At 52.2% G+C, this 16,973-nt stretch overlaps 8 protein-coding genes across 8 annotated transcripts; 3 read left to right on the forward strand and 5 right to left on the reverse strand.

The window, feature by feature from the left end:
- Positions 1-82: 82 nt before the first annotated feature.
- Positions 83-1,409, reverse strand: BD324DRAFT_626860 (peroxisomal biogenesis factor 11). Its single transcript, XM_022015937.1, has 7 exons — positions 1,236-1,409; positions 1,066-1,186; positions 940-1,003; positions 768-899; positions 492-716; positions 330-440; positions 83-281 (listed from the first exon to the last, which is right to left on the reverse strand). Exons 1-7 carry the CDS (start codon positions 1,320-1,322, stop codon positions 209-211), a joined length of 813 nt encoding a protein of 270 aa, XP_021870767.1. The 5' UTR covers positions 1,323-1,409; the 3' UTR covers positions 83-208.
- Positions 1,410-2,231: 822 nt separating this feature from the next.
- On the forward strand, positions 2,232-3,992 carry BD324DRAFT_626864 (hypothetical protein). Its single transcript, XM_022015938.1, has 2 exons — positions 2,232-2,972; positions 3,026-3,992. Exons 1-2 carry the CDS (start codon positions 2,407-2,409, stop codon positions 3,792-3,794), a joined length of 1,335 nt encoding a protein of 444 aa, XP_021870768.1. The 5' UTR covers positions 2,232-2,406; the 3' UTR covers positions 3,795-3,992.
- A 99-nt stretch (positions 3,993-4,091) lies between these two features.
- BD324DRAFT_626869 (hypothetical protein) lies at positions 4,092-5,924 on the forward strand. The gene is made up of 6 exons (XM_022015939.1): positions 4,092-4,969; positions 5,010-5,325; positions 5,378-5,405; positions 5,445-5,560; positions 5,600-5,659; positions 5,707-5,924. Exons 1-6 carry the CDS (start codon positions 4,143-4,145, stop codon positions 5,890-5,892), a joined length of 1,533 nt encoding a protein of 510 aa, XP_021870769.1. The 5' UTR covers positions 4,092-4,142; the 3' UTR covers positions 5,893-5,924.
- Positions 5,925-8,640, reverse strand: BD324DRAFT_626871 (putative 3-isopropylmalate dehydratase). The gene is made up of 5 exons (XM_022015940.1): positions 8,259-8,640; positions 8,065-8,201; positions 7,934-8,014; positions 6,373-7,882; positions 5,925-6,323 (listed from the first exon to the last, which is right to left on the reverse strand). Exons 1-5 carry the CDS (start codon positions 8,468-8,470, stop codon positions 5,972-5,974), a joined length of 2,292 nt encoding a protein of 763 aa, XP_021870770.1. The 5' UTR covers positions 8,471-8,640; the 3' UTR covers positions 5,925-5,971.
- Positions 8,641-8,791: 151 nt separating this feature from the next.
- On the reverse strand, positions 8,792-10,519 carry BD324DRAFT_601443 (putative 8-amino-7-oxononanoatesynthase). Its single transcript, XM_022013931.1, has 3 exons — positions 10,301-10,519; positions 9,550-10,240; positions 8,792-9,500 (listed from the first exon to the last, which is right to left on the reverse strand). The coding sequence occupies exons 1-3, from the start codon at positions 10,433-10,435 to the stop codon at positions 8,944-8,946; spliced, it is 1,383 nt and encodes a 460-aa protein (XP_021870771.1). The 5' UTR covers positions 10,436-10,519; the 3' UTR covers positions 8,792-8,943.
- A 47-nt stretch (positions 10,520-10,566) lies between these two features.
- Positions 10,567-11,767, reverse strand: BD324DRAFT_681473 (hypothetical protein; the record flags this gene model as incomplete). The annotated part of the gene is made up of 5 exons (XM_022019121.1): positions 10,567-10,780; positions 10,831-10,934; positions 10,986-11,369; positions 11,433-11,573; positions 11,633-11,767. The coding sequence occupies 5 exons, from the start codon at positions 11,765-11,767 to the stop codon at positions 10,669-10,671; spliced, it is 876 nt and encodes a 291-aa protein (XP_021870772.1). The 3' UTR covers positions 10,567-10,668.
- Positions 11,768-13,049: 1,282 nt separating this feature from the next.
- On the forward strand, positions 13,050-15,180 carry BD324DRAFT_580319 (putative ammonium transporter MEP1; the record flags this gene model as incomplete). The annotated part of the gene is made up of 9 exons (XM_022013433.1): positions 13,050-13,155; positions 13,208-13,266; positions 13,340-13,506; positions 13,554-13,641; positions 13,697-13,865; positions 13,916-14,036; positions 14,091-14,483; positions 14,531-14,628; positions 14,678-15,180. 9 exons carry the CDS (start codon positions 13,050-13,052, stop codon positions 15,178-15,180), a joined length of 1,704 nt encoding a protein of 567 aa, XP_021870773.1.
- A 121-nt stretch (positions 15,181-15,301) lies between these two features.
- Positions 15,302-16,794, reverse strand: BD324DRAFT_601451 (hypothetical protein; the record flags this gene model as incomplete). The annotated part of the gene is made up of 4 exons (XM_022013932.1): positions 15,983-16,794; positions 15,689-15,937; positions 15,548-15,643; positions 15,302-15,490 (listed from the first exon to the last, which is right to left on the reverse strand). The coding sequence occupies exons 1-4, from the start codon at positions 16,699-16,701 to the stop codon at positions 15,304-15,306; spliced, it is 1,251 nt and encodes a 416-aa protein (XP_021870774.1). The 5' UTR covers positions 16,702-16,794.
- Positions 16,795-16,973: the final 179 nt, after the last annotated feature.

Below are 16,973 nucleotides of genomic sequence, written 5' to 3' on the forward strand. Positions count from 1 at the left end.
TTATTGTCGTTTCGAAATAGTACGTAGTAGGAATGGGGGCATTCTAAGCGCAGAGCCAACATTTGGCAAGCATGAAGAACCGGAATCTCATACTCAGATGCATATACAGGCCGTCCGCGTCACACACCAAGAGTTGAATTGTCATTACTAGGCGATCGCTCTCAAAGCCTGCAGCCGATACGTCTAGCCCAATTGAGGTCCTTGCAATCTAAACTTTGCTGATGCCAGCGGCCTTGTGCTTCGCCCACAAGGTCTGGAGTGACATATAAGACGTCGTAGCACTGTGCGAGGTCAGTCGAGATTCCACAAGCAGAGGCCAGGACGCCTACCCGAGGATGCCAAGGACGCCGTCGTTAAGACTGGTATAGCCTAGATTTGTGGCCGGGATCCAGATATCACAAGAATCCATCACCAATTGGCTCAGTAGAGTTTGCCGTTGCCTGTGAGGGGTGTCAAATTTCTGATATCGAGTAGGAAAAAGACATGCTCACGCCAACAGTGCCCTGCCCTTTTGACGCCTCTCCTCCTCATCTCTCGCCTTTTCCTCCGGCGTCTTCTCAGAAGTAGCCGCTTCCCGCCTGGCGATCTTGTTTGATAACGCGAAACGCTTGCCATCCGCTCTGAGCTTGGCGAGAGAGGCAACGGTTGATACAAGGGAGAGGAAAATGCCAGTCAACCAGCATTTGTACGAGATCCGCTGAAGTCGGGCAATCTTCCTGAGCAGCAACGTCATTGATGATCGCAAACGCATCATCTCATGCACTCACTCCTTGTCGTAGCGAAGAAATTGGATTCCACCGAGCCAGACGAGACCATCACTGCCAAGGAATCCAGCATAGCCAATCTGGCGTCCAATCTGGGCTAGGTGCGCAATTTGGCCAGGGGCGGTGAGTGATGTTCTAATGACCATCAGCGACTTGAACATGCCATTTGACTCACATAGGCCGCTGAGCAAGTCTCAACGCAGCCTGAACAAATTCGGTGGGCTTGAAGAGCCGCATCACTGAGTGTTTGGGTCAGTCTCCAAGTTTTCTCATGTTCACATAGTTTGAGTGCTTGACTCACCCCTTCTACCCGCTGCCATACCCTTCATCAACCCTTCCCACTTTGCAGCATGGTCCAGGGAGCCCCTACGGAGGTATGACCACGCGATCAATCTTGAGAGATATTGGATCAGTCGATACACCTGGTCGGGATGTTAGCGAATACTTTGTGCAGAAACTCCCAAACTTCACCTTGTCCCGTCCATTTGTCGTCGCCAGTACCGCGAGTGACTGGTTCAGAGACGGATGCAGAATGAGAGAAGAAGCTAATGCAGACATGGTGTAGCGACGGTGAGATGAAGGTATAAATCAGACTGTCGAGCGTTGTCGCTGTATGTATGGGCAGAGGAAGGTGATGGGAGGAAGCAGGCCACGCGATTTTTCCGGCACAGAATCTTGAGCCATTACCCGACAAAGACGAGCGTGGCACAATTCCCTCGATTGTTCCGGAACTCACACACTGGGGTGCCAGAGGCATGCATACTGGGCATATTCATCCCTCTCGTCGCACTGACACGTAGGTTTCTCCAGACTTGTCATCAATATTGGGAGACAGGAGGGCGGCTGAAGCAGCTTATCGAGCATAAAGATCCAGACTCTCATGGTGTCGTTGAGAGCAAGCAACCCGCCAGTTGGACGCACGGGGCCCACGAGCCCACTTTTTGAGTCCAATCTGGACGACGAACCCCAGAAGTAGAGGCAGGGTCAGAAAAGCGATGCTGTAGTAGACTTGATCCGCAGTGACAGTCTCCGTTGCGGTCACTGAAGTATGCAATACCCAGCATAAGCCAGAAGCACGGATCAGACTGCATTCCACACCCGCAAGACCCCCTTCGCCACACGTGAGACCTGTATCAGGCTTTTTTTTCCTGATTCTCAGCTTATACACGACGGACGCGAATCGGTGTCCTAGCAAGTAGGCACCTGAAAGGTCGAATCAGGATATCCAGACAATCCACACTAAGAGCAGCACAGTCGGAAAGGAAGACAGTGTGTGATCCGTAAGACCTATCAGCACCTCTCGTACGCTCATAGCTAGACCCGTGATGCTCGTGCATATGGTAAAGATGACGAATGAGTCTATCTCTACACGGAATTATGTTAAGATACTTAAATCCGACGTCAGCAGCGCACGGTTATAATCAGCCGCACGGGCTATTTTTACAACCAAAATGCTTATAGGTCACACGGCGTTCCTGAGGGACGCACATGGTTTTGATGGCATATTATCGAGGCGGGGCAAAATGGCGGTCCAGCGGATATTTGACTTGTAATAAATGGGGGACATCTCTCTTGACGCATTTTGCCTCACATCTTGAGAGCTTTGCCAGAGGCTGCTCTGCTCACCTGGTAGACATCTGAGATGTCGACGATCACCTCCCCTCAAGGATACACCGCCGTATCAGGGGGGTATGTCACCCTTGACCCCACCTCGCCGCTCCTGATTTTCGATCCCCCACTGGTCCCCTGGTCTTATAACGCTTCGTTGGGTTTGCCTCCGCCCTCATCAGCGTGGAATACTTCTGCACCAGCCTCGTCGTGGAAGGAATGGGAAAATACGGGACTGCTGAGCGGGTCTGAGATTTGGGCATTCACTGATACGCCTGGATCATCCTTCACGTTCTCCTTTGTGGGGAGCTCCGCATATTTTTTCGGATCCTTTGCGAATCAGAACACAGCGCAGCAAAACGAAACGCTCAGCGTTACAGTCGACAACGAAGTGATGACTGCATCGAACAGTAACTCTGATAAAGCGTCGCCTTCCGCGCTCACCGTATCGGGTTTCGGCTTAGGGCAGACGCCAGAAGACGGATATCTGGGCTACATAGGTCAGCTATCTAACGACTATCACGAGATCACTCTGAAGCTCAACAAGGACTGGCTCAACTTGTCGAGCATTGGGCTGAACTACCTCTCAGGATCTAGCCAGTGAGCCTGCTGCCTCCTGCTAAGGGCTTCACCAGCTAAATATTGGGCTACAGTGCTACGCCTCTGGAAGAAGGTTTTTCGGTGCCCTATACTTTACCGAACGTGACCAGCGCCTCCGGGTATGAAGTCGCCGCCAATGGGACTTGGCTCACTGGTACTCCGCCCTCATCATATCAGTCGACATGGACGCCGGGATCTTCGCTGCTTTACAATATGCCACCAAACGCATCGTTTGTCACGTTCAGCGGGTACGCAGGTCCTGATGCCGGCAACTACTCTGTGACCCTGCAGGAGGTTGGAGTAACCGCCGGAGAACCAGGGACGATCAGTTGGTATGGAATGGCAACAGTTGGAATGCCTGCGACAACGACCTACACTGCCAAACGTCAATGGCGAGAGTACGGATCTGTGCTATACGCCACCAGTTTAGACACATTGCAGCAGTACGAGATGATTATCACATTCCTGGGGCCGGATGGCTCGCGGTTCGCTGTGGGCGACTTCAACTACAATGTCGACCAGTTGATGATCCCTGGATCTACAAGCGGCACTGTCCTCAGTACGAATGACCTCATTGGCGTGATTGTCGGAGTTGTGGGGTTCATCGCGATCGCCTGCTTTGTTTTGTTCTGCTATCGCCAACGTCGCAGACGACGATTACCAACCATTCGGGGCCCAGATTTCTACTCCAAGAATGATATACCGATGGATCGTGCCAGTTATTGGGAAGCAGCCAAAGCAGATGTAGAGGTCAATGAGCGAGACGAGGTGGTTTTGCCGGAGGTCACTGTTGCTAGACCTCCGCCAATCAGAAATACCTGATGTTCTGGTGCAGGTGGTATATATCAGGTCGAGGATGGGTCTCGAGGCGTTCTTTTATGGGTTTTACTTGGGCCGCCTCACAATCGAAGGGAATTGTGCTGACATGGCTAGGGCTTTGGATAATAAGAATCAAGTTGTACGATGACAGCTAAAGTTTATATAAGGCTGAATATGATACTATGCAGAGAGATACACCAGCTCGCATCAGCGATGCATGGGGTGCTGCTGAGAGTGCTGCAGTAGGCCTTTGCCACGTTGGCCGATGGGCCGGAAATTTGTGAATTTTGACCGACCACAGTGGACTTATCTATCTTGTCCATCACAAAGCTTGTCGCTCAGTCACGCACGATGGCTACACTCCCAAGCAGACTGGTCAGTAAGCTGAGTGCTCCTCATTCGCGCCTCTGTGGTACCTGTTATAGGCCACTGGTCTCAAGGCAGCCATCAGAGACTTTCACGCTCCTCGACAGACGTCCATTAAGTACATCTGTCACTCAACACAAGCCACTCGATCAGCTTGAACTTTCAGAACCAAGGTCAAGACTTAGATGGACCGGTCCCTCCCGCTTATCGAGACAAGCATCTTCTTCATCATCGTCCTCGCAATGGCAGCCTAAACCTTCGAAGCCCAAGCCGGCGTCTCATAAGCCACCGAAACGGCGATTGCAAGCTGCATCTGCGCCGTTGCGAAACGCTCCATCCGTTACTCGTGGCCCATTGCTTCAGTGCATAGCCCATACGACGGCAGAAAAATACGACTTGGTCAACTTAGGGATCGTGTTGAGGGATCTAGGTGTAGAATGGCAAGAAGTCCCAGAGGGCGACCGGGAGCGAGCTTTCGTCATTGGACCATGGAAAGGTCGTGGAGGCGCAAAGCGATTAGTTCAGGGTAAAGATGTCGCCAAAATCTCATCGTCATCTCTGTTGGACTCGACTTCCGACGGTGCCGGAGATGAGGAAGATGCTGAACTGGTCAACGACTTTGAATTCGGTCAACGGGGCGAGGTTTGGGTCTTCAACTCGGGCAACTTTGTGACCTGGGGCCTGACAGAGGAGGAGGGCAAAGCTTTTCTGACGGACGTGATCAGACGTCGAAGTGCAAACATTGAGGTACAGAGACTGCCGGAGAGGGAGTACGAGGTTGAGGAGATGGACTTTATCGTTGATCCCGATGCGTGAGCTTGTTTGAACGCAGTTCATTTTGACGAATTTCAGTCAGACAGATATTCGAGGCAATCTGATTCTACTAGGAGCTCCGCCGACCTTGTCTTCGTTCCCCGACTCTCCTAAACTCGCAGCCCTGCTCGCTCGGTACACTCTTTCCCTCTCGCTCTCCAGATCATCGTCACTATCCGTCCTCGAAGGGAGACTCGAGGACCACATCGCCTCTGTTTCGTATCTTCCTCGAGCACTGGAAAGGTCAGGTGCTCAGCCTATGCAGAGGAGGGAAGTCATTCGGAAGCTTGGCGAATTGATGACGTTGCGCATGGCGGTGAACACGTGGGGAGGTGGTTTAGAGGACACTCCGGACGTGAGTCCGGACATTTGGATCCCTTACAACAGGTTGCTAAATCATCTCTCAGATATATTGGGCCGAGCCTCAGCTAGAAGGTGACTATTGAGCCTCGGGCTGCAACTGACATGAACTAGAATATTTCGACTGGATTGCCACCGAGTTCGAGATCAAGGAGCGAATAGAAACTTTCAACAAGAAGTGCGATTATGCTCAAGAGATTCAAAGCACTCTGAGGGCGTTACTTACGGAGGTGGGCGGAGAATTTCTCGCATGTGTTGACAGACTTCAGGCATCGGGTCATCGTATGGAAGTCATCATTATCGTCCTCATCGCTGTCGAGGTAGTCCTGGTGAGCTCGACATTTTCCCCGTAGACATGGCTGAATTGTGCTGCAAGGCTCTTTTGAGAGAAGGTGAAGAGATAGGACATAAGCTTTTGACACCTCTCCGCGCGATCCTTGGCATCCCAGACAAGGCTGCCCTTGCCACCATTTCTGAATCTATTCCTCGTTCTGCAGACATGCCAACGCTTGTCCCCGGTGTGAGACGTGATGAAGAATCCCTCGATGCACGTCCGGCGTGATCGATATTGTATGCAAACCATTCCTCCCGTGCACAAAAGTTTGATCTCGTCACATCTGCATTCATGGTCATGAAACTCTCTACCACTCCATTTTCTTCTTGGTCGGTCCCGAAGGAACAGCCACGACCTTCTGGCCCTTTTTGGCGTACCCGACTCCATCCAGCCATGGCCAGACAGCCGTTCGTCTCTCCTCGAACTTTTCAATATCCTCCTTGTGTTGAAGTGTTAGACCAATGTCGTCCAGACCATTGAGGAGGCAGTGGCGCCGGAAGGGGTCAATGCTGAATTTGATGGCAGGGTGATCGCCGGGTCGGATGACCTGTTCGTTTTCCAAGTCCAGAGTGATTTCTTGACCTGACAGGGCGTCCTCATACAGAGCATCGAGATCTGCTTGCGGGAGTTCGAGAGGGAGCATACCGTTTTTGAAGCAGCTAACATGGGATTCAGCGGCGCTCCAAGGGCGTTGAATGCGCGACTCACTTTGTCTTGAAAATGTCACCGAACGAAGGCGCCATGACAACTCTGATGCCAAAGTCGAGGATAGCCCAAGGCGCGTGTTCTCGGGAAGATCCACATCCGAAGTTGGGACCTTTGCAGATCAAGATACTTGCATTCCTGAACGGCTCCTTGTTGAGCACGAATTCAGGATCCTCTTCTCCAGTCGCAGGATCATATCGGATCGGATGAAAGAGAGCCGAACCAAGACCAGTCCTCAGTAGGGTCTTCAGGAACTGCTTGGGGATGATCTTGTCGGTATCGATATTCGACTGCCAGAATGGAGCCGCAATACCTTTGACAATGTTAAGTTTCGGTAGACCAGCCGAAGCGGCAGCAGCGGCCTGGACAGGGGTTTGTCCTTCAGGCTTGACCTCTGTCGGGTGCTCAGGCAGAGCACTAACAGTGACCGGTGTGAGGTAATCAAAGTAGGATGTGATCTTGAGCCCACCGTCCTCGCCGATTTGGGTTCCCATCAGTTTGCGCACATCGGTCAGTCGACCCGTGAGACAAGCGGCTGCGACCATGGCGGGACTCATCAAGTGCGTCCTCCCGCCGGCACCCTGTCGACCTTCAAAGTTTCGGTTGGATGTTGAAGCGCAACGCTCCTGGGGCTTGAGCTGATCAGGATTCATTCCCAAACACATTGAGCATCCAGCTTCTCTCCAATCAAATCCGGCCTTCTTGAATATAACGTCCAGGCCTTCAGCCTCTGCCTGCTGCTTGACCAGTCCAGATCCGGGGACAATCATAGCGTAGACACCATCGGCAACCTTGTTGGGTCCCCCATTCTTCTCGGATGCGATGATGACACGAGCGGCTGATCGAAGATCTTCAATTCGGCCGTTTGTGCAGGATCCAAGGAATCCTTTGTCGATCTTCACTTCCTCCATCTGGGTCCCAGGAGTGAGGCCCATGTATTCGAGAGACCGGACGACATTTCCTCGTTTGTCCTCTGGGAAAGACTCGGGATTTGGGACGACACCATTGATAGGAACAGTGTCTTGTGGTGAGGTTCCCCAAGTCACTGTGGGTATGATGTCCTCTGCCTTGATTTCCACCTCGACGTCGTACTTTGCGCCAGCATCGGTCTTGAGGGTTCTCCAATACGCTTCGGCCTTGTCCCACTCTTCGTCATCTCGAGGACTGAGAGGCCTGCCTTTGAGGTACTCGAAAGTGATGTCATCTGGGGCGATCATTCCAGCTCTAGCACCACCTTCAATGGACATGTTGCAGATGGACATTCTAGCCTCCATGCTCAGCGCTCGAATGGCAGACCCTGCGAATTCGATGACGCATCCCGTGCCTCCAGCCGTACCAATGAGGCCGATGATATGCAGCACAATGTCTTTTGATCCTACACCTTCGGCGAGCTTTCCATCGACAGAGATCCGCATGTTTTTGGATTTTGCCTGCGGAAGAGTCTGCGTAGCGAGCACATGTTCGACTTCGGAGGTACCGATTCCAAATGCAAGAGCGCCAAATGCGCCATGAGCTGGAACAAGTCAGGACTGTAACTGACAACTGCGAGATCCAATCTGCTCACTCGATGTATGGGAGTCGCCGCAGACAACGGTAGTTCCCGGTAGAGTGAAACCCTGCTCGGGACCAATGATGTGGACGATTCCTTGGGAAGTCCGTCAGTCAGCGGGAGCGATCAGACCGCCATGAACTCACCTTGACGCTTGTCGTCCATTCCGAAGTAAGTCAGACCGAACTCTTTTACATTCTCTTCCAGAGCGACGACTTGAGCCCGACTGTCCGCCTCGCCGATGAAGGATGAGACATTTTTGAAATTCTTTCGAGACACAGTACTAGGAGGATTGTCAGCGGATCGACGGAGTCCAAGGTCGGCGCCGAAGAAGACGCACGGAATGTTATGGTCGACCGTGGCCAAGGTGCAATCTGTCCTTCTCACTTGTCTTCCAGCATTTCGCAGAGCCTCAAAAGCTTGCGGAGAGGTGACTTCGTGAACGAGATGACGATCGATGTAGAGTAAAGTGTCGCCCTCTCCTGAATACACGACGTGGTCGTCGAAGACTTTGTCGTAAAGAGTTCGGGGTGGAGATTTTGGGGCAGGCATGGTGGAGTTGTAGAAATGAATGACTTTGTCAATGACAGTCTTCTGATAAAAGACCAGTAGCTCTCTGAGTTGAAAAGCGTCTTGCTATGACTCGGCTTCACTCGTGCTCTGAGAGTTGTCAATGAGATGGGTATAGAGACGAAGAATGTTCGGAGCCAATAAGAATCAAGTCGAGGGTCAGCACCAAAGACTCATCGGCCGAAAAATTCGAGTCGGCATCAACCACGTGGCAGCGGATTTCGGCCGATTCATACAGAGCGTAGATCAAGGTCGAAGAGCCCGAGTTTCCGACCAGCATCGCGGGACCTACGACCCTCACAAGAGCTGATCTTGTGAACATGGGTCAAAGAGCTTTGCATCATGAACATACTGTACCACTCTGTCGTAAATGATGCATAACTTCCGATGCGGGGTATCCGATGAGGTTTATAAACACATCCTTACTGTGTGTGTATGATGGACTCGTTAGAAGCCTATAGCTTGGCCTTTGCAAAGACTGATGACCCGACAATCGATCCATACCTCTCGGATCCCTGCTTTTGATTGATCCATTCCTTGAGAGCAGCTGACAAGTCATCCACGACGCTATGAGGGATGTCTGATCGGAGACAAAGTCGAATTCTTTCGCTGCCTGGGGGCACTGTCGGCGGGACGACTGGTCGAACAATAAAGCCTTTTTCAAGCAGAAAAGCGGAGAGAGCATGTGGATTCGGAGTAATCAGGCCGATAATGGGGGTTATTGAGCTCATATCCGCGTTTTCGGAGCCCGGATTGGAGACGCTGGGCGGTCTCGGAGGCAGACGAAGAAGGTTCCGGGGACAAGTCTCCAATAGCGCATCGAGCTGGGCATGCAAGTGACGGCAGAGGGCGAAAAGTTTCTGACGACGGGTTTCGCCATCCTTACTCTGGATGATATCAAAGGCCGCCTCCAGGGCATGCAGAGACGAGTGAGGGAGGGCTGTGGAGAAGATGAACGGACGGGCGAAGTTGATGAGGAAAGAGCGAATAGTCGGAGAGCATAAAAGAACGGCTATGATACCATCAGCGGGGGCACAAACGTATGGGACCGAAGGACTGACCTCCTGAGCACCCGACAGCCTTGCCAAAGGTCATGAGTCTCACACCGATTCTTCCAGCTCCTTGGCTCATATTGGGTTCTTCCCATCCTCCCTCTTCTCCCAAAGCATATGCAACACCTCGTCCTCGGGGGCCGTAGACACCAGTGGAGTGTGCCTCGTCTAGAACGATGCACTGCCTGCTTCGCGGGACATATTTGTCCAGAACATCTAGGAATGTCTGTAAAGGCGCCATGTCCCCGTCCATAGAGTAAAGGCTTTCCAGTGCCAGAAAAACCACAGGACCCTTGTGAGAGCTTGCCGCTGGACTGCTGGAGATTCTGTCTAGGACTTTTCCCAAAGATTCAGAATCATTGTGATCAAAGGCTATCCTATGATCAGGGTGTACACGCGATGCCCTCAGACCAGAATGGACGGAGGCGTGCACCAGCTCGTCAAATACGACCCAATCTCCAGGTTGAGGAATAGTGGAAAAGAATGAGACGTTGGCGTCCCAGCCAGAATTGAACAAGAGGGCACTCGGGGCATGGAAGAAGTCTGCGAAGCGTTGCTCCAAGGCTGAGTGCGATGGACTTGCTCCGGACAAAAGTCTGGAACCCGTCGAGCCAAGAAATAGAGGTGCCTTTGCAATGCGAGCGACAAAATTTGCGCGTAGCTCAGCTGAGGCCGTCAAGGAGAGGTAGTCATTCGATGACTGTATTGATAATCCAATCAGTACGTCGTTGGGCCTTCGATGTCTCTATACACGACTCACGAAATCTACTAGACCAGACTTATGGTCATCGAAAACCTTTAGCGAGCGATACCGCTTCTTGGATTTTCGATCGTCGAGGATGCCTGTTAGCCTATGGTCGAGTGATGATCCGCTGTGGCTCGAGTTGCCGGACATGTCTTGGCCAGCGGACCTACAGAGAGGTCTAAAGAGCGGGCTCACAGGACGCTCATCCAGTTATAAATGATTAGAGAGTCGAAGATAAACGGCCACTTTTGTTACACGGGTGCGGGCTTCGCCGCATGATACCTCGATCGAATACATGAGGCCCAAGAATCCAATCTCTACCAGTCGGACATATATCTAGTGAGAGACAGTGGTGAGATCGATATATATGCCTCTCGCCCATCCTAGACACAAATCCCGTTGTCTAGCTCGTACGGAGCCCTGCAAGCTGTCACGACGCAACTGCTGGCAGCACAAGTCACCCCTCCGAGCGCAACGCCAGGAATAGCTGAACAGCTGGAAGACATGTCAGCTTGATCGGGGCAGAATCATACGCGATGACTCACTCTTGACCGAAGTCTACGGCCGATCCTATAAAGGGAGATGCGGCAGGGTGAAGGCCGTACGGACACCCCCCGCAAGCTTCCAGGTCAGATACGGTGTCCAAGCACTATAGCCCGGTATTTCAGCGAGGTCTAATCCTAAAATCTTTATGCCTTACCTCGTAGCTGTCTTCCCATGAAGGGTCCGATGTGGGTGCGACTAAACAAGGGAGCAGATTACCAGGGCAGGAAACGCCATTGCTGCCGGCTAACATCCGCTTGGGGGCTGCATCTCGTTTCCGGTAGATGCCGGAAGCATCTGTGGATCCAGCCGTGTGCTTGTACACTGGATAGGTACAGGTCTGATCGTTGGTGAAAGAGGGCGCACTGTCTGCCCAACAGCCACAGAACGTGCCTCCATTGTTAATCCACGAAGCCCAGGTGTATGGACCACAGGATGAAAAACAATCTTCAATGGTTGAAACGGTCCCGGAGAAAGATGAAGTGCCGCCAACGTTATGGGCACAGAATTGGTAAGTGAAAGTACCGACAATTCGTTCGACCTAGAAACATGCAGGTTGTCAGCTCAGAGCGCCGACACGAGTTCATTAAACGACAAGACTTACAGTGTAATGGGAGGTGTCGCAGGAGGGAGAGGAGGACGGGGTAAAGTCATTCACGGTCGGATAATTAGCAGAACAATAGCAAGGGCTGTCGAGGCTGTCCTGATAGTAGATATATCTGTAACCAGATGCAGCGCATTTGTCCTGCCAGGAGGGGAGGGGCACAATGAGCTATGAGTCTATACACGGACCTCGGAACTCACAACACAAGTAGGCTGGTCGGTGATTCCTACCTGCGCAATACAACCGGCGAGAAGTTCAGTTGCACACCCGATGAAGTTGGTGATGGCCACAGCGGATTGCGCTGCGAGTAAGGCGACGAGAAATAGTCTCAGCATGGCGGTCGCTGGCAGGTGAGCAAAGTGTTTGAGGGCATGGGTGGATAGAGGATAGTCAGACTGCCTTTTGTAGATGCCACAACAACCAGTTGTTTACTTGTGAGTCCGCCACAGGTCTTGCTGTACATCATGGTCAGTGTGTTCGAATCGCATCAGTTGGTCAAGACCATGTATGCTGCAGCGGTAGCACCATGTGACACGGCGATCCGGAGAACGCATTCCACCCTGCAACAGTCTGTATGGACGGGTGATCACGGCCAGTTAATCAGCCCCTTGCGTCAAAGCATAGTGCCACTCTTAACACGTTCCTCTCAATTCTCCGAGATTTTCGTACCTGACCCTTTCGATATGCTGCATTCCACAGGACAGTACAAAAGTCGAGCCTGTCCTGATCGCCTGAACATCCGGCGCTGAGACCGGTGTCACGTTTGACATGTTGGAGGGACCCAGCATGTTATAGACTGATCCATGACAGGCGTTTCCCCATGTGCCTTGTGGTCCGACGTAATGGCTGCGTGTGCCCGAATCAGCCAAAATGTCCACTTGTGAGCATCCACACGCATGTGGATCACCATACGAAGGACATCCTAGGCGGCCACATGAGGCAGGCCGTTCTGAGGCGTGCCAGGTCTTTTGCTCACTTGCTAGAGGAATGCAAACAAGCCTGGAGCTGATCTTTCTCGTGTCCGACATGGTCTCACGTATTTCGCGCAGCACATCAGAGACAATGAGCCCACAGCACAGTCTACGACAGGCCTACAGTGATTGGTCGCAGTCTGCGTCGGGGTCAAAGACTCGTGCATGACCCGCAAGCATGCTGATCACCCACATCCACGTGGTGTGTATGATGTATGAACCAATGAGATTGCTCCAAAATATCTCTGTTTTTTTGGTGCCAATTCCCGAATCAGGCTAATCTATATTTGTACTATCTCTGACGGAAGACAAGGCAAAAGTTGCTGGCTGTCAAGTACAAAGTAGTATAATGTCAAGGACGCAAACGTAGTTTACAACCTGTCTCAAAATCAAGTCTGCTGTCTCGAAACACCTGTCGCTGTGGTCCAGTTCAGACACCCTGGATTGAATCAAGGTCAGACCTATGACCCGGTATTAGTCTCAGGTCATCTACGCCATCAACGGCTACACAAACAACTGGACGACCTGCGCTAGTGAGCGACGATCACGAAAGGATTGGCGAATAGGGAGAGAGCTCTCTTGTTGAGGAAGACAGCACCTGGGTCTCAACTGGACTTCTCAGAAACACCTCTCGCCTCGGATAACCATGGGAAGCTTCGCCTACGGGTCCCTGTCGGAGAATGCCAATGGGGCTGTCCAGGTCGACCCATTGGGCACCGACATGGTCGTCGACTATAATGGGGAGCAAGTTGGTGCGTGGAAATACAACACACAGGATTCCTGGGCTCATCTTTGTCCCTCTAGCTCTATCTCCTGGCGACACTGCTTGGGTACTAGCTTGCGGAGCTCTCATCATCTTCATGGTGAGTCGCGTGCGCTGAGTGTGGCACTCGGCAATTAAAAAATCCGAGATTCGCTGAATTTTCGGATTTCCAGTTGCCAGGACTTGGCTATCTTTATTCTGGGCTCACCAGACGAAAGAACGCTTTGTCGCTCATCTTCATCTGCTGGGTCGCTCTCGCCATAACCTCCGTACAGTGGTGGGTGATTGGCTACAGCCTCACGTTTTCCGAGACGGGCGGGCTGTTTCTGGGCAACGGGAGGTGCGTTGGCGTTTTAGACGATGTATTTTCGCTCACATGAAGTCTAGAAATGTCGGCTTTAGACTTGTGCTCGAGAGACCGATCCCGGAGTCCAACAACAAGATCCCAGAGATCGTCTTCGCAATGTATCAAATGGTTAGTTGTTCAATTGGACCCCTGCCCTTTGCTGTCTCTTGCTTACTCTGACCAGTGTTTCGCCTGCCTCGTCCCTTCAGTTCTTCTCGGGGCAGCCGCAGAACGAAGCAGGATGCTTCCTGCGATGGTCTTCATCGTCTGCTGGACGACTCTTGTCTATGACCCCATCGCGCATTGGATCTGGAGCTCAAATGGCTGGGCCTATAAATGGGGCGTATACGACTGTACGTGACCCATGCTTTCACAGGAGACACTTGATCTAATACCGCCACAGACGCCGGTGGGGGTCCTGTCGAGATAGCGTCGGGAGTCGGTGGCTTGGCATACTCCTACTTCATCGGAAAGCGACGCGGATACGGTACTGAGCTCGTGGTATTCAAGCCATCGAACGTCAGGTGAGAATTCTGCTTCCATGTCACGCACGGGCTTCGACTGATTTTTCACAACAGCCAAGTCGTGCTTGGGACTGTCCTTCTCTGGGTCGGATGGCTTGGTTTTAATGGCGGCTCTTGCTTTGCTGCATCGCTGAAAGCAGCATATGCGGTGTTCAATACCAATCTCGCTGGATCCACTGGCGGAATCGTATGGATGATCATGGATTTCCGTTTGGAACGCAAGTGGTCGGTCGTTGGATATTGTACAGGCGGTATCGCAGGATTGGTTGCCATCACGCCCGCTGCTGGATACGTAGGAGCACCTGCTTCAGCTTTGATTGGAGTTGTCGCCGCGGCCGTGTCAAATATGTGCACAAGACTCAAGACATCCATGCGCGTGGACGACCCAATGGACATCTTTGCTGTCCACGCTTTGGCCGGTGTCGTTGGACTGCTGATGACTGGATTGTAAGCGTTGCACCAGAGAAGTCGAATAGGAACTGATGAGGTGGTAGATTCGCGCAATCTTCGGTGGCGGCCAATGACGGATTCTCAGAGATCGCAGGTGGCTGGCTGGATCACAACTATATACAGCTCGCCAAACAGCTCGCATGTGAGTTATTCAATCGTGACGTCCTGCTGTGAGACTGACGCCGAACAAGGGTGCGCCGTCACCTGTAGCTGGACTTTTGTTGTCACCTACCTCATCATGTTCATCATTAACTTGATTCCCGGTCTGCAATTCCGATCCAGCGAAGAGGCGGAGATTGTTGGTCAAGATGAAGTCGAGCTTGGAGAATACGTGGCAGACTACGCCTACCACGAGAGGGATCTCGAAGGCAATTACTTTGACCCAAGCACTCAACCTCCCACTCGGCATCACAGTCCACCTACGAAATCACCTGCAGAGCCGATCGAGGATGAGAAAGCGTCAGGACCGCGAGGGAAGTCCGCATTTTCACATACCAGCTCCGAGACTCGGACAGCCGTTGCTGATCTGGATCTCGAGTTGGCAATCAAGCGCAATCAATCCCGATCACAAAGTAGAGGCAGGAGTAGACCGAGAGAAGTGAGGCTGTCGAGTCCAGTACGGGAAGAAAGGAGTCAGGATGGACTGCAGATGACTCGAGTTCGGTCCGGAAGCCCAGGAGTCTTCGATAGGTAAAATTCCGCAACGATGCCCTTTGGGGTGGGCTCAGCATTGTCACACGATCTGTTGTTTTTCGCATAGTCATATCAACCAAAAGGATAACCATCGTCATCCATGCATAACATACAAGATGAGACATCATACAGAATGCAGTGTACGGCCTCGTCGGGCATCCCATACGGGGGACATTTTTTGAGCCCTCCCAACGTTGAGACCTCGACCAGAAAGATAGTCGATCGTCGAGATAGTGGACGGCAGCGAGTTGAACCATGTTCGCTCTGCTCGGAGGAGGTGAGCCTCCATCATGTACGCCAAGTGTCGCTGGCTGGAGCAACAATGAGTGAGGAATGATCGGGCGTTTCTATACGGCCCTTCAACTCACAAGAGCGGGAAAATGAAGCCATAATCTACGGAAAGATTGACGAATTGCTCTACAGCATGAGCCGGGGTGGTTTCGTAGCCTGCAAACAACGCAGGACTAGCCCGTATATCAGTAAGGCAGCAAGACCGAGCCTGCACTCACTTGGCCAATAAGCCACGAGCGGCCATGACTCCATGCACACCAGTCGCTTCCCGCATCCGCGCCACGTCTTGATAACTCCAGATATCACCATTACCAACGCATGGGACTTGCCCGCTGGTCGACTCGACTGCGAACTTTATGCCTTCCAACGAGACTGGGTCGGAAGATTTCTGGAATCGCGTCCTTCCATGAACTGTGATGTGAGATACGTTCACTGCAAGAGCATTCTTTACCAGCTGATCGGTCAATCTGAAGGCTTCAGCCACGCACCCTATACACATTCGCTCGACTCACTTGAGCTCAGGATCCACTCTGATCTTGATGCTCACTGGCCAATTCCATCCCATTCTACCCTTGACCTGCCGTATCATATCGTGCACGAGCTCCGGCTTGCGTAAGAGAGCGCATCCGACCCCTTCCTTGTACGCCCAGCTCTGGGGACAGCCGCAATTGATATCCAGGCCATCAACGTATCTTGCAACCAGCTCAGCAGAGTCCGCCAGGTGCTCAGCATTTGGCGATGCAAATTGAGCAACGAGCGCTCCTCGGACTAGGCGAGAGCGCTTGGTAGGCGGTATCGGCATTGGAGGTAGGCGGGTTGACGGTCCAGGCTCATAATAGGTCCTCTGACCTCGATTCGAACTGGTCGATCCATTGGAACCCCGATTTTCGTCGACTTCGCGAGAGAATGACGCTGATGCCTTCGGCTCCATCCAGAAGACCCCTCGCTCATCGCTTGAGGTAGAGAAATCGCTCATTCTAGCCGACTGGGATCTCGAGAACTCTTGAGCCAAGATCATGGGCGTATGAGTGATGTGCGTCTCGTATAGCGAGCAAAGGTGTCGAAAAGGCAACTTGGAGCATCGGACCAAGGGAGCAAGGACGTTCACTCCTAATAAGGACTCCAGCATCTCTCGAACAGGGAGGATCTCTGGTGCGGGGAGGTCCCAAAAGTTATCTTCCTCGTCTTGCTCCGAGACTCCGCGCCAGCGCGATTCTTCAATGAAGTACATGGCGTGAGCCTCTGACTGCCTGATGATGCCGTTGATCTCGAGCAAGGGATTCCGTACTTGCGAGTTCTGCGAACCGGGCCTCTTGAGTAGAGGAAGGAGATTTGGAACTGAACGGCATTTCGGTTCGTCGATCACTTTTTCGAATCAACAACATGAATTCGTCATTCATCCTTCATTCAATCCATCCTGCAAGATTGCTGCAGCATGAGGATATAGCATAGATCGATGCAGTATGGCGTCTCAGCTCCCTCCTGGACTGTCTCCGATTTTCT

This window comes from Kockovaella imperatae (genome assembly GCF_002102565.1).
Source record: "Kockovaella imperatae strain NRRL Y-17943 chromosome Unknown BD324scaffold_7, whole genome shotgun sequence".
Classification (NCBI taxonomy): Eukaryota; Fungi; Basidiomycota; class Tremellomycetes; order Tremellales; family Cuniculitremaceae; genus Kockovaella; species Kockovaella imperatae.